The sequence below is a fragment of the Vipera ursinii genome, assembly GCF_947247035.1.
Source record: "Vipera ursinii genome assembly, chromosome: 8".
NCBI lineage: Eukaryota > Metazoa > Chordata > Lepidosauria > Squamata > Viperidae > Vipera > Vipera ursinii.
In genome coordinates, this window is record NC_139519.1 from 17,206,425 (window position 1) to 17,221,755 (window position 15,331).

The 15,331-nt window shown below is 37.8% G+C and overlaps 1 protein-coding gene across 2 annotated transcripts in view; it reads right to left on the reverse strand.

Moving 5' to 3' along the window:
• Nucleotides 1-15,331, reverse strand: part of CDON (cell adhesion associated, oncogene regulated) — a 39,262-nt gene that overhangs the window by 4,347 nt on the left and 19,584 nt on the right. For both annotated transcript variants that reach the window (XM_083368691.1, XM_083368692.1), the window contains 10 exons: nt 14,921-15,086; nt 14,143-14,274; nt 11,684-11,890; nt 10,976-11,157; nt 10,334-10,439; nt 9,785-9,907; nt 9,102-9,329; nt 8,011-8,291; nt 4,064-4,143; nt 125-378 (listed from right to left, as the gene is read on the reverse strand). In XM_083368691.1, the coding sequence (XP_083224817.1) occupies nt 125-378; nt 4,064-4,143; nt 8,011-8,291; nt 9,102-9,329; nt 9,785-9,907; nt 10,334-10,439; nt 10,976-11,157; nt 11,684-11,890; nt 14,143-14,274; nt 14,921-15,086 (1,759 nt within the window). The remainder of the gene's footprint in view (nt 1-124; nt 379-4,063; nt 4,144-8,010; nt 8,292-9,101; nt 9,330-9,784; nt 9,908-10,333; nt 10,440-10,975; nt 11,158-11,683; nt 11,891-14,142; nt 14,275-14,920; nt 15,087-15,331) is intronic.

Sequence of the window (15,331 nt, forward strand, 5' to 3'; positions counted from 1 at the left end):
CAAGGAAAAACAAAGTCCAGTTGCCTTTTGAAAAAGCACCTTTGGGACAACCATGACCTGGATGACTGAGAATCTCCATGAACATTAAGAAATAAGCACATTTTTTGCATTTTTCCTGACATACCTGATATACAACTTGTATTGAGTGGGCTCACATTTTCTTGGCCACAAGTGTCCTGATGTGATGGCGACTCTGACTTCTCCTTGTCATTTTCCTCAGTCTCAATGCTGCATCCAGGGACGGTGGAGGCCAGGCACATGGCCACAATCATGTGATTTAATGGTTTCATTTCTAGACTGTCTTGCTGATAAGGTGCTATAATGGGCATCACCGGTACAGAACTGTTTCCAAAATTGCCACTGGTTTTAATGAAACACCTACAAATGTTCAGGCCGAGAAAAGAGAAAAGAACATTGATCAGAATGCACATCGCGTTTCACTGATCAATATATTCTTTATTTCTTCAAAATATTTTTATAATGCCTGCCATGCACTCATCACCAAAAATACACAACATACATATTATCATTCACTTGCAATGAATAGTAGATCTGTAGTAAGTTACCAAATGTCAAAATTTATAATAATGCATTTCAATCCGCAACTAAAATATGTAAGACTAGCAAAATCTTTATCTTATTTCAGTTATCTGGGTTGGATGTTGTTTAGGACTGTTTTGGTCACCAAGATGTAAAAAAAATGTTGAGACTCTAGAAAGAGTACAGAGAAGAGCAACAAAGATGATTAGGGGAGTGGAGGCGAAAACATATAAGGAATGGTTGCTGGAATTGGGTATTTCTAGTTTAATGAAGAGAAGGATGAGGGGGGACATGATAGCAGTCTTCCAATATCTCAGGGGTTGCCTCAAAGAAGAGGGAGTCAAACTGTTCTCCAAAGCACCTGAAGGCAGGACAAGAAGCAACGGATGGAAACTCACCAAGGAGAGAAGCAACCTAGAACTAAGGAGAAATTTTCTGACAGTTAGAACAATTAACCAGTGGAACAACCTGCCTCCAGAAGCAGTGAATGCTCCAACCCTAGAAGTTTTTTAAGAAGTGACTGGACAGCTATAAGGTTTCCTGCCTGAGCAGGGGGTTGGATTAGATGACCTCCAAGGCTCCTTCCAACATTATTATTGTTGTTGTTGTTAAAATCTTACACTTGGTTTAGCAGCACAACCATAATTATTAATACAATAATAGAATATTCTTTATTGGCCAAGTGTGATTGGATTCCCAAGGAATTTGTGTGTCCAATAACAAGTACTATTTTATACTTATTTTCAAGAGCTTATCTTGACAATTTTCTACTGGTGTAACTCTGGCAATAGAAGGGATTTCACTGTTTGCTATATTTTCCAGTTTGCTCTCCAAATTGGAAAAGCTGCCGTTGACAGAATGATTTCATTCATGATGGCATTCTTCTCCACTGTAATTCTAGAAAGTGAGAATATGCTTTTTGACTCTTCCCAAAAAGACACTTTGATAATTCTCCCTTGTTCTGGATTGTGAATGGCTAGTCAAGCAGAGAAGAAAGTCAGTTTCTTATAGCTGAAGCTACTCAGGCTTTGAACAAGAGAAAACAACAAAAAAGGCAACTTAACAACCGAAATCCTTTGTAGGCATGCTAGCTCTAAGCCAAAGTTTTGGGAAGCTGCCAGGACTTTAAACATTTGCAGCTGGAACATCACTTCCAAAGACATGAAGGCAGCGATCAAGTTGTTTCCTCAACATTCATAGTAAATGCTAACAAGAAGTTTACTGTATTATTGGTGATTAAACATAAATTTGGTGAAAAACCACATCACAGCTACACCTATTTAGGGAAGATGTAGGAACTGTTGCATAAAGCATGACGTCCAGAAAGAACAGGTATCTTAAATGATTACATAAGTAAATGCTGGATCTAGCAAAATAATCTGGAGTGATCACTCTGGATTTTGTATTTATCTTTACACAAAATGTGAAGCCATATTCTGCCTACAGATTTGTTTATTGTAAAGATGCTTGACAGCAGCTCACAGATTATTTCAAGACTTTCAAATAAGCCATTTAACAACACCTTCGCATTTGTCTTTAAAAAGGGAGTGAATTCTGGTTGACTTGCTGCCATTTTTAGTGGGAGAAAAGTACCAACGGATTGGATGAAAGAGATGGGAACTCAGGGAGACCGTTGAAGAGAGAATTATGGATACTAATTCATTATGCTAAGAAGATGCCCATGTAAGGCAAAACGTAGCACAATTCAAACAATTCTTATTTGTTACAATTGTTTGTTACATTTGCCATGAGTTTTCTTTTAAAACGGGGTGGCCAACCTTGGCAATTTTAAGACTCGTGGACTTCAACTACCAAAATTCCCCATTAAGTATAGCAAAAATTCTCTTAATTTTCCATCTTTATGTTAACTGTAAGCAGATACACACACAGTATTGCAAGAATCAATAAAATCTGACTTTTGGCTGCCAAGCTGAGTTGGCACATTTTAACTTTCATTTTTATTTTTTTCCACCCAGTGAGCTCTACAGCTAAGAGTTAATTTGAACCTGAACCCTAACCCAATAGCTTACATTTTGCACTATGTAAAATCTTTGACTTTCAGTTTGATTTTATTGGAAAAGTGACAATGCAACTCACTGTAAGTGCCTGGTGTGACTGCAGTAAGTAAAGCCTATATACAAGTATGATTTATAACACAGGCAACAGCAAGCACAGGTTGCACAATCCCAGGATTGTCATTATGTGAGCCTTCAGTGCAGAAAAGCCTTACGAAATATTAAGAAAACAACTACTGGCAAAAAAGCTGCTATTTTAATTTTATAGTCCATCAATCCATTATAGATTATGTGCTTGCTTAAACTGAAGTAAAAAGTTAATTTTTGCTTGTTTCTCATGGAAGAGGGAAAAAAAGCTCAACTCTGCTATAAACAAGTGTTAAAGTATTTGCATGAAGTTTTTTCCCTTGCTGCATGAGCCACTAAGTTTAAAATATACAGCCAACACAAGGCACACATTTTATAATCTACAGAGCGGAACTATTATTCCACGTTTATTTTGATGAACAGGATGGCTAGTAAAAGGCTGGTGGTGTTGAACCACAAATATGGAGTTTATTTGGTTTGAGGGCCTGCAAGGGACAGCCACGCACTACCACAGACTGAAGCACTCCTTCTGGGAATTCTTTATGGTTTCTGACAGTTCATAACTTCAAGCTGGCCGTTGTGGTGAAAACCTGCTAATGGGAAACTGGAAAAATGGGTGGGACCTAAGCGTTATAGGTCATCGTCCCCAAATGGAGTAAGATTTTTTTTGGTGCAGGGCAAGTTTTCTATGAGGCAACTTCTAGCCCATCAATAGAAAAGCCGAATTCTTTAGCATGTCTGCTCAGGCTCTTGTTTTATAATCTTGTTGCTGAAGGACCTGGCAGGTTTCAGAAAAGAGGGAAGTTGAGACGGCCACCCTGGATAATATTATATCCAGCCTAACCACTAGTTCAAGAACCAGCCCTAAGGCCGAATACTATTTTTGTGCTTCCTTGCAATTCAAGGCATCTAAATTAGATCTTCTCAGACAAAAATTGCCTGCTTCTATCAAGGCATTTGTCATTTTAGTTATATACTAGATTGCACTGTTTCCTATATTAAGAAATGGCTAATTTTGTGAAGAAATAAATGGGCCTGTAACTTAAAAAGCAGAAATTTGGCTGCAACTTGTAGTTCAGCCCAGATTTGGAGTCAGCTGGCATCAAAGTTGAATAAATAAAATAGTTCAAGCAAATCTTGAAGCTGATAAGAGTCTATGCACAGCAGCACAAAACTGCCCTCACGAAGTATACTTGAGTAGAGGCTAGCTCTGCATTTAAAACTGGAGGAATTTAATTTCTTCAAAGCTGGAAGGTCTTCAGGTTGCCAGTTTTTAGAAAACCTGTAGCATTTTCTATGTATAAATCTTGGAATGGTAATAATGCAAAGATCAAGGTGTACTTGCTAGACACACAAGATGGGATCGCTAGTCTGTGCAGGCTCAAATTCGGAGATCCAAATTCAGAGATCAGATCAATTACCTATTGTTATTCCAGCAGTTCCTGCAATTGGCATATTCTGAAGGATCTGTCTGAGGGACGGATGTATATACTTCACCACCCTGGATGATGGGGGAATGAAAATATTTGAAAATTAAAACAAGGAAACTAATGAGTCTGTAATATTAAACAAGCAGGCACAGTATATTCCATGACATTCATAGGGGTGGGCAACTATGGTAACTTTAGGACCTGTGGGCTTCAACTCTCAGAATTCCTGAACCAGCCATGCTGGTTCAGGAATTCTGGGAGTTGTAGTCCACAGATCATAAGGTTGCGACAGATGCCCACGCCTGTGCTAGAGCAAAGCCAAGCCAAATGTTATGGCTCAGACATGTTCATAATAAGTTCCTTGGCCTTATTTTCAGCTTGAAATGCCCAAGTTTAATTTGAAGAAAAAAGTGAAAACGCTACTGACATGGTGACAGACAAGAAGGGAATTTTTCTTTACTGGAAACTACTGTTGGTTGATGGAGACAGGATGTTGCATGTGTGAGTGATGAAATATGATCATTGTCCCAGTTTCTTTCAATTATTCCATTTAGCTCAGCTTGCCTGACTAAACTCTGGTTTTGAAATTTGCTGTTATTTTTATAGATGTATTAATTTGTCAGCCAAAAGTGATGGAGAAGGAAGGCAAAGGGATTTCTGAGTTTTTGTTTTTTTGGCTGTACAATCTCTGCAAAAAACCCCAAACCAACAGCATTAATAACGCGTAACTCATTGCTAAATACTAAGTACCCAGGAGATCTGAGAAATACTTGCAGATAGGCAACATGAATAGTAATAAAAATCTAAATACTCAGATTCCTTACTGGAAGACAAATTTCAAGACAACTGTTCCCAAGTTGTTGTGTGCCTATATGATAAAGTAATTAAACTATTTTTTTGGGGGGGGAACAGTGAAGAGGCTGCAAAACCGCTTGGGGTGTGTGTGAAAGCCCTAATAAGCAGGCATATACATAGAATGAAGGCTACTGCTAAGCTTGTAAGCCGCCCTGAGTCTTTGGAGAAGGGCGGGATATAAATGGGATTAAAATTAAAATAAATAAATAAAAACCTCTTATTTGAAAATGTTGCCTCTATTCACAACTATATTAGTGTTTGGGGGGGGGGTTAGCACAAAGAGCAAAACCAATATTTTAGTGTAGATTCTTACTTTATTCAGAGCTTTGGCATTGGGGAACCCTTCTCCAAAGAAAAACAGTATATGAACTAATAGTTAGTGATGAATAGCCACAGTAAATGGTTTTAAAACTCTCAAGGGTATTGATCAATATAAGCACTGGAATGCTTGAAATAATTGCATACTCAATTGAATGTAGGATTTTCTACTTGACAGAAAGAATGTTACTCCGAGATAAATCTAAGTGTGAGAATCAGGCTTTGGGGGAGCATCTAAAAGGGGAATCTTTAACACCTGTTTTAAGTTTGTGTTCTCAGCATACCCACCCCAGCCTCCAAGGCTCTAATTTAATTTCACAGCGGCTGCCTCCACCATCCTCCTACATGCTTTCATTTAAATATTTCTAAAATCAATGTTTGGATTAGCCTTTAAATGGGTCTTAAGGATCTAAGAAGGCCACAACAAGGAAACATGAAGACTGAGAGATTTGAAAGGTTATCTGGACAGCAATTCTTGTACTTCTAGCAATCTGTTATTCCATGAAATGAAGTGTTTATGTTCAATTACCAGAGCAAACAATTGCCCTCTTGCCCTCCCACTAGAAGCAGATGATGTTACTTAATTTCTGAACACATTCCTTGTTTCCCATAAAACATTCAAACAGTTTTGTGTGTAGGACCTCTAACCTAGCGGCTCTCCTCTTGAGTTGTTGCTACTCAAGCAGCAAGAACAATGATAAACTTGCATTCTTCACTCCTCAAACCTCTAAGACTCTATCTGGGGCCGTCTTCAGCTCAGCATGAATAAGGAAAGCACTATTTAAAGTAGGCTGCATAATAAAAATACATCCTAAGAACTGTGTTTTTCAAAACAGATGTGAATAGAACAGTTCGTTCTTAAAAATAAAGTGCTTAAAAAGAAAGCAGATATTATGGTGGGGCTGAGCAAGAACCAAAAGGGGGGAAAAAGGAATTCTTCAGTTTATGAGCTTCAGTTTTTGGCACACTAAAACGTAATTAAGGGCACTACTTAAAATTAGATCTGAAACACAGCTTAGACACAAAGTGACTTGGCACACATCAAATCTGTGCATATTTAAAAAAAGGGAATCATTTGTCTCATATTACAGTATCATCAACATCTCAACATAACATAAGAGTTTGGATGGCTATACAAAGGACATTTCTCCCCTTCTCAGCATTGTTCCTGCAAGTGCAGGGTCTGGATTTTATTTTTGCCCCAGATCAACTCAGTGTTGATCCACTGGCTGTGACAGGAATTGTCCAATCAGCTTATTGTCTGAGCCAGATGTGGGCTGAGACAGTGACTGGCCCAAAGTCTCCCAACCAGCTTTCATGCCTAAAATGGGACTAGAATTCACAGGTCACTGGTTTCTAGCCTAGAACTGGCTCTCTTCAAAGGCAAAAATGCCTTTACTATTATGGCATTTCACACCTATTAAGGTGTGAAAATGGGCAGTTAATTTATCAAGATTATCTGAGTGTAGTGTTCAACAACACAAAAAGCTACATCCAACATTATTCAAACAGATTGCTGTTCCCATAATTAAAATTACTTTTTCCTTCTGCTCTGGCCCCATTAAATCTGCTGGGGAGAGGTGGGGGGGGGAGATCCCTTAATATTGGGAAAGAAGAGATTTGATCTGCTAGTAATGTCTACTCTCTGGGCAGAAAGACACTGTAGCACAGAACTCAAAAACAAACATTGAAACTTAGTACAAATTACCTCCATGTGCTTATTATCTGTAGTGCACTTCACATTATATTCTCCAATACATATTCAGCATCAACTTCCCTCCGCCCTGTGCATTCCCACAGAGAGGGCCTCCTCAGGGTGCCACCGGTCAGAGAATGCCGACTGGTGGCCCCCAGGGGGAGATCCTTCTCTGTGGGCGCCCCGGAGCTATGGAACCAGTTACCGGTTGAGCTCCGGACGGCGCCCGATCTTCGCTCCTTTCGCCGCGATCTAAAAACATACTTGTTCGAACAAGCCGGCCTGGCCTGAGGGGGGATTGGTGGGGTTTTTACTGTCATTTTATTGGGGTTTTTATTATGTATTAACTGTTTTTTAATGGGCATGTATTTAATTACTTTTTAACTTTTGTAATTCTGTGTTTTATTCTTGCCCTGTACACCGCCCTGAGTCCTTCGGGAGAAGGGCGGTATAGAAATATTAATAAATTAAATTAAATTAAAAAATAAGGCCTTTCAAATCTAGCCCACCTGAAGCATTAGTTCTCAACTGAACCTGAATTCAATTGAATCAGCTTCATAAATTTATATATAAAAACTTTATGTACCATTTTTTTTAATGTCTAGGAACTCTGAAGGTTTAAACAAAATCATGCATCTTTGCCTGATAACAGAAATTCTCAGTAACCACAGGAATTACAAAATTTTTGTATGTTTCCATTCAGCAACACTATTTACATTAGAAAACTGCTACAAATTCAGTAACTTAGGGTCTATACAAAAATGAGCAGATGGGAGGAACATATGGCCTATTAGTAAATGAAGGTGTTCCAAGTTTCCAAATATTACATTAAAATGACTTTTAAAGTGTATCTTTAAGTCTGTATTTATTGCTCTCCCGATGAAGTCTTTTAGTAACTTTATCATACTTTTAATAAACGTCCAATAATGTGGTCTTCAAGAACAGATACCGGGCTATGACATTTGCAACTTCTCTTTCCAAGAAGAGTGAAGGTCTCCACTTTCATTTCTAATGTTCCTAACAATGAAAGCCTCAAGGGCTTGATTGATTAAGCATCGCATTTACTTACATTTCCTATGTGATGGGTGTGTTCATATTCTACGTGGGCTCTGGAGAGGGAGTTAGAATGTCCTGGATAAACACCACCATTGACAGCACCGTTCGTGATCCCATTCATTCCATTAGCCACCTTATGATGGAGGTGGAGGCACCCATTATTATGTTTTCCATTACTGATAAAGTTTCCATGTGCGCCACCATTAATGAGGCCTGTGCCTGGCAGAGTTGTATACTGAACCATTTGTCCATTGATATCCGTACCTTGGTAGAGATAGCCAGGAGGGTCATACTCTGTAGAAACAAGGAAGAAGAAATCCTCTAGAAATTGCAACTTAACTTGGATATACTGCATATAGAAGATGTTCTTGGCCTATTTTCCCCTGCATTTATATACAGTGTCAATTAACAGTTTTGTTGTTGTTAGCTGCAAAGTCGTGTCTGACCCATCGCGACCCTATGGACAACGTTCCTCCAGGCCTTCCTGTCCTCTACCATCTTCTGGAGTCTATTTAAGCTCACGCCTACTGCTTCAGTGACTCCAACCATCTTTCAATAGGAAGGACCTTCCTAAATATAATTGAAAGCAAGTAGCATAGTTGGCTGCACTTAAAATAAAAATAAAAATGAATCTCTGCAGGAGTTAATCCCCATTAGCCAAATCAGGAAGGCAGGAGTTGGAGTAAGCATTAAGCTTCACTGCATATTTACAAATTTGTTGCCTTTACTTATATTTGCATTTGAAATGGAAATCATGTTAAAAATACACAGCAAAACGTATGGATTATACATGAATGTACAAAATTAGCCGCCATGTTCAATCATACTCTATCATGGCCAGGGCCAGGAATATTAAACAGTAGTAAAGATTAAAATAATAAAATAGTAAAAACATGAAGAAAGTTGGTTAAATAAAATAAAATATTGGATGATATCAAGATGGTTAACAAATAAGATAGGTTATAAACAAAGGTTGCTGTTTCATTTTCACCACCACTATGCAACTTTTGATAACAACCTGCATAATAGAGGAGTTACAGGCTGAGTTGTTGTTGTTGTTGTTATTATATAAAATAAGGCTGTTATGCATGAAAAGCAACTTACTTTGCAAGGCATTCTGCTGACGGTTCTTCCATAAACACATGGCAATAAAGACCATCAGAATGAAAACCATCACTCCAAGGACACAGGCAACAATGAGATACAACATGTTGCCACTCCGGACTGAACCATTTGGTTGGCCTGCATTGCTTCCAATTCCACGATCAGGAAAATTAGGTGGTGTACTAAGGTATTTCACTGGGTATTCAGATGCTCCAGGTGAACGTTTCACTGATTGGAATTAAAGCAAAAAGATAAATTCATGCAAGTGTTATTCTAGCCTTATGCTAAACTTCAGCAACAGCTGAAAATGCTTTAAAGTTGTTAAGTCCATTAGTTACAGAGTACCATTAATTAGATGCATTTGTTTTGGCATACAATAATCACAATCATAGAGGAATGGAAAAAAACAGAGGGTAAAGCGTGCCATATTATTCTACTTGCCTTCAGTTTAAAGAGCACTATTTCAATTTAGAAAGGCATAACATAGGCTAGTTAGACAATGTTTCTCCCCTTTTGATAAATATCTGCTTTTAAGACTGACCAAGTTTGCTTATTAATAAGCAGATTTATTATCAGAAGCAACAATTATAGATGATGTTACCTAGTTTGATAATGAATTGTTTGCAAAAAAAAACAACCCACCAAGCTCAGAGAGCACCAGGGCCCCCACAATTGTTTCTTACCTTTGGTTTCACATATCATCACATTGCTATAGTCACTTTCTCCTCCTTCATTGTAGCACTGCATTTTAATATCATATGATGTTTCAGGTTGTAGGTGGCTTATCAAGTGCCACAGTTTTGTACCTGGGAATAGGAGGAGTAAAGAGAAATAGAAATGCTATTTAATAGAACTGTACTCTTTCAAATGAAGTGCATTATAAAAAAAAGTATAGAAAATCTTGTAAGAGACAAAAATTCAAAGTCTATGAAACTCTGCATTCAGATATGTGCAAAAAAAGCAATTAATTCTTAAATCTCTGATCAATCTGAAAAATCTTTTTATATGGTCAGTCTTAAGCAAGTTTTGGCAAAGCAGTATCCTATGCCAGCATTTTCTAACCTGTTGCTCTCTAAAAATTATGAGTACAAAAAGTCAGTGTATCCAATGGATTATTACTGTACAGTCTTAATAAGACATATATACAACACACAAGGATAATATTTACGTCTCATTTAATCAGGCCTCCATGCATTAAGACACAAAACAAAGCAGTTGTGCATGGATCTTACCTTCTACTACATCTCGCTTGTAATCACTATCATTGTCACTATCCGTTGGGCGATAATAAATGTAAAATCCTTGGATAGGTGTGTTGTTGTTACTCGAAGTAATGTACTAAAACAGAAATGCTTAAACACGTGAGAATTCAGAACCCACAATAAGGAGTGAAGAAAGATTTGGGGAAGATAAATTTAATGACACCGATAAAACTAAACTGCAAAAAACATTTGAAACTTAACCACTACACAGGGAAAGAATTAATTTGATAGCGTATCTCCACCTTCAGTTTTAAAAATTAACTTACACATTCAGTCATTAAAAACTGAAACAACTAGAATTGCTTAGAACCCAAGATTAAAAAATTCAGATGTCAGCATTTAATATGCCATTTTCATTTGAATCTTCTATTATGTTCTCATCATCCACTTTTACTTTTATACTGCACTAAACAATAAACAAGATAAACTACCGGATGGGAGAATGACCATATATAAACAGCCTGTTTAGAATACTATTTAAAGAACATACATTAAATGTTCCAAGAGTCTCAGGCCTTTGTTCTATGATAGTTAGTGAGCAAGCTATTTTATTGGTTATCTTTTAAAAAAAAACATAAAACATTATTTCCAGAAGAACAACTGGATACTCACAGTCCACTTTAACATGATCTGGGTGTCACTGACTGCTTCAGTATAAGCAATGTGAGGTCCTGCGATGGGGCGGTTGGAATATCGGTTGGTAAAGCCAGCCACATTATACGGTCGAGAGGGAGAACTTCGAGGGCTTTCCCCATAATTATTAATAGCAATTACACGGAACTTATATGCAGTTCCTTTCAAGAAAAAAAAAGGGGGGGGGGGAAGAGAATGAATTAGCAGAGATGGCCAAATTGACTGTGCTAATAAAAGGAAAGAACGGAAGTGCTTTTGTTTCTACTTGGAAACCGCTTCTGGACTTTGTGCTTGAGGTAGGGAAAAAATGATACTATGATTTTTGGTTTTACCGATTAGACTGATTTGCCGATACACTGGCTAGTGCCTACTACTATGGAAATGTAAAAAGTTGAGATTTGATTTTAACGTCTGATTTTACTGCAACAGAGAGAGTCGGAAGTCAATGCCTTGTTTCTCCCCTTCCCTTTCTTCACACCTTTTTTTGTTTTCTCTTTTTCTACTGTGGTCCCCTACTATCTGCTTTTTGTATTTTCACGTTTTATGTTATAAATGAATAAAACTAATTAAAAGGAAAAAAAGAAAGAAAACGGGGGTGGGGGGGAGAATGAGATTGAATCATTCTGGGGAAGGCGAATTGGCCAACATACCACTCATTAGCACAAGGCCGGCATATAAATAAAATACCTGGATCCAAATTGTCGACTTCCACCGAAAGTCTGGATGGAGAGATGTTATCCGCTGCAACTAGCCATTCGTTATTTCGGTTAACACGTTTATATTCTACTTTAAAGGCAGTGATAGGTGATCCACCGTTTGCACGCGGGATCCAAGTGACATAAACAGAGTTTTCCGATGCTGTTGAAATAGTAGGCCGATCGGGTGCCTCAGGAACTAGAAAAGATAAGACAAATCTTCATGCAAAATTGTGTACTGAAAGAAATACACTGATTTTTATGCCTGGAGGTTATCACTTCAATTAAAAAGATACACCCAGTGTTTAAAGGGCATACGGAATGGACTTGAAAGACAGAAGAAGGCAACAATCAGAGAAGCAGAGAAACGCATTCCAAAAAGCTAGTTTAGATTTCAGACAGCCCCCCCCCCCCCGTGCTTCTAGTTCACACTAAGATAAAAGGAGGCAAGGGGGAAGTGCATTCAGAGTCCCAAAATTCTGTTGCTGCAACTGCTGCAATAAAAATAGTCCTGACCTCCATGGCATTGGCTTCTCAGTCTGGTCTACACAACGTAGCTTAGACTTAATTCTAGAAAATCCGTCCTGAAATATTACAGCTTATTGACAACCCTATGCAACAACAGTGAGTTAGTCCAGAGCATACGCATCCTGAAGTATTATCCCGTCAAGGAGAATTGCATAACTTAATTCACAACCATGGAGATGGACACAAGAAACCAGTCAATGCCAAAATAAATTCAGCTTATTTAAAGGAAGCTAAACAGTTTTTTCACGGTAGCAAAGCTGAAATGTAAAGTGAAATTCATAGATTTATGAAAACTTTATTATTATCTCTATGAAGTATCAGCAGCTTAGGTAGTGGTTAAGGCATCAGGATGGAAACTAGGAGACTATAAATTCTAGTCCAGTGTAGGCATGAAGCCAGCTGAATGATCTTGGGCCAGTCATTCTTGCTCAGCCCTAGGAAAAAGACAATGGCAAAGTACTTTTGAAAAATCTCGCCAAAGAAATTGCAGGGACCAGTCCAGGCGGTCCACAGGAGTGATAAACTCCAGGCACCCTAACCCCCACCAAAAAGCTAGTATTCAAAACCATGCAGATTACATTAATACTTACTGAACTCACTTGAAGTTAGATAGCAGGGGAAACAGAGAAAGGGAGAAAATGAATGTTAGTTAAGTCTGATTATAGCCATTATCTGAAATATTATCCCAAATCTTTTTGTATATTTTATATCAAGTTCTACAAGATACACCCTGAAGAAAGCAAAAGATTTAATTGGAAAGAGAAAGATACAGTGTAAAACTGAAAAACTAGGTATTTTTAAGATTAGTGTTGAAGCAAGTACATCCGATGTTCATCTGTCAGAAGCTTGACAATTAGTTTCCAACTTACCTTTGTACATTGACTTAGATAATTCAGAATGCTCTTTACTTTTTTAACTGAATGAATATCATACTCAAGATCTGAAACCTGACTGCATTGTTTGAATTCAATTTACAATAACAAAACCATCTTGAAATGCTTTCGAGTTGATGGTGTATAATGGTCTAGTTTTTTTAAATTTTTGTTGACAAATTGAGGGGTTTGGGATATTTTTTAAGAATATATGCTGTGGTTTTATTGTATTTTATTATACTGAGCAGAGTCATAACAAATTGGGAGTCCATAAATCTCATAAATAAAATCTGCATGTTTGCAATATAACCAGAGTGACAGAACATTTATTAGCATTTGTTTTAATAACAGAAAACATTTAACCAATATTAAAAATCTAAGTATAAATTTCTTTAATTCTAACACCTTGGCATATAACCCAAGACTGCTTCATAAAACAAGTCACATGGAAAAAGAGTAGGATAACCCAAGCCCTTATATTACGCAATTTGCAAAAAAACCTGAATTAAACATAATTATACTATTACCAGAACTGTTCAGAAGCAGAATGTGTTGCTTCAAAAGAAAAATTGTTTGCTTCCCCAAAAAGGCATTTAAACATCTAAAAACTGTCTAATATCATTAAATTAGGTGATCCATTTATTCTCCTTGGCAGCGGTTTCACAAAACTTTTGAGCAGAAATGTTTTCTGGTAATACTGCCCATAATCATTAACTGCAACAAAGGAAGTAACCTCATAGAAGTTCAGTCTATTTATCCACCCAAGTTATTATGACAAACAGACACATTTCCAAAGTACCGGGCCCCGGTGAATCATCTGCTCCCTGAGTTTAAGCTACACAGTCTGTATGCAAAGCATATATTCTATCACTGAATTAACTCCAAAGAAGAGTGCAGTGTTTGGAGAAGGTGCTTTCTTATTTTCTTTCGAAGTTGTTCTGTTAAACACCCAAGTGACCTTGGAGATGCACAACTAACAGAAGATTCGAAAGATAGTTAAAAGATGACGTTTCGAAAGTACATTATTTTCAGATTTATCGATGGGACTTACCGCCACTATGTCGAGACAAATCTGGAAGGACCACACCAAAATTGTTGGTTGTTCCTTCCTGAACAACAGAATGTTTAGGAAAGCCAATTGGTTGAGAGGGAGTCTGTGAGGTTTTTGAGGAGGATGACCTTTCTGGGGGAAAAAAAGTGTAATCAGTAAATAATTTAAGATGTCTTAAGGTACTTATTTGAGTCTTTTTAGTAAGTGCTAGCCATCTCGTTGTATGCAAGCAGGCAACAAAAATGCTGAAAACCCCCATATTTTACTCATGTTGCTTCCTGATACTCAAGGAAAGCCCCAATATGAAAGTGAGTTGATGGAATAAGCTCAGAAGAAACTTTGAAAAACCGTAAGTATATCAACACAAAATGTTTAAGAAATGCTCTTCCACATACGAAACATCTTTGACGGAGTTGCTTATGGGATGGGAGAAATCTGATTCTACCCTGTTTTGGCATTTCCTCTGCTGCTCCGGGAAATGAGAAGGAGTTGTCTGTTACGAGTAAAATTGCAGAGGAAACCTGTTGTGATAATTTGGGATTTGCAAGTGAGCTAGTAGTGGAAGTGATATCTACTCACAGAGTTTCAGGAGCCAACCCACCTGCTGGTTCTGAGCAAGGAATGTCAACAATATGGCAGATGCTATACACAATATAGCTTGCTTTGAGAGGAGACATGTCAGAGGCTTCCAAGTATACACACTTCGGGGGGGGGGGGGGGAAAGTCACCTAAAATACACTTCAGGGAATGATAAGTGGTTTGACAAAAGCTTTCTTACCTTTGCTAGTACGAAAAGTAAGCATGGAAGGCTGACCTTCACCAGCATCGTTTTTTGCAACCATTAAGACTTCGTATAGACTGGAAGGTTCCAGTTCTGTAAGACTGAGTTCATTTTCACTTCCAGGGACACGGATTGTATACCAATTGGTAACATTGCCATCCAGCTGTAAAAGGAGAATTAAAGAATGACAATCAAAAACTTTCATTTACAGGAAGGCAGGTAAACAATTTGCTGGTTCTAACATTGGCACAGAACTGTATTATTTAAATAAGTTACTGTCTAGCTACCAGACTGTGTTTAAAAACAAAAGCGCAGACACAATGAAATGCTTAGGATCGCCCCAAAAATCTTCCTTCACATACTGCAAAATGTAAATGTCAATCTTCCTGTAATACAAGGCCCAGAGAT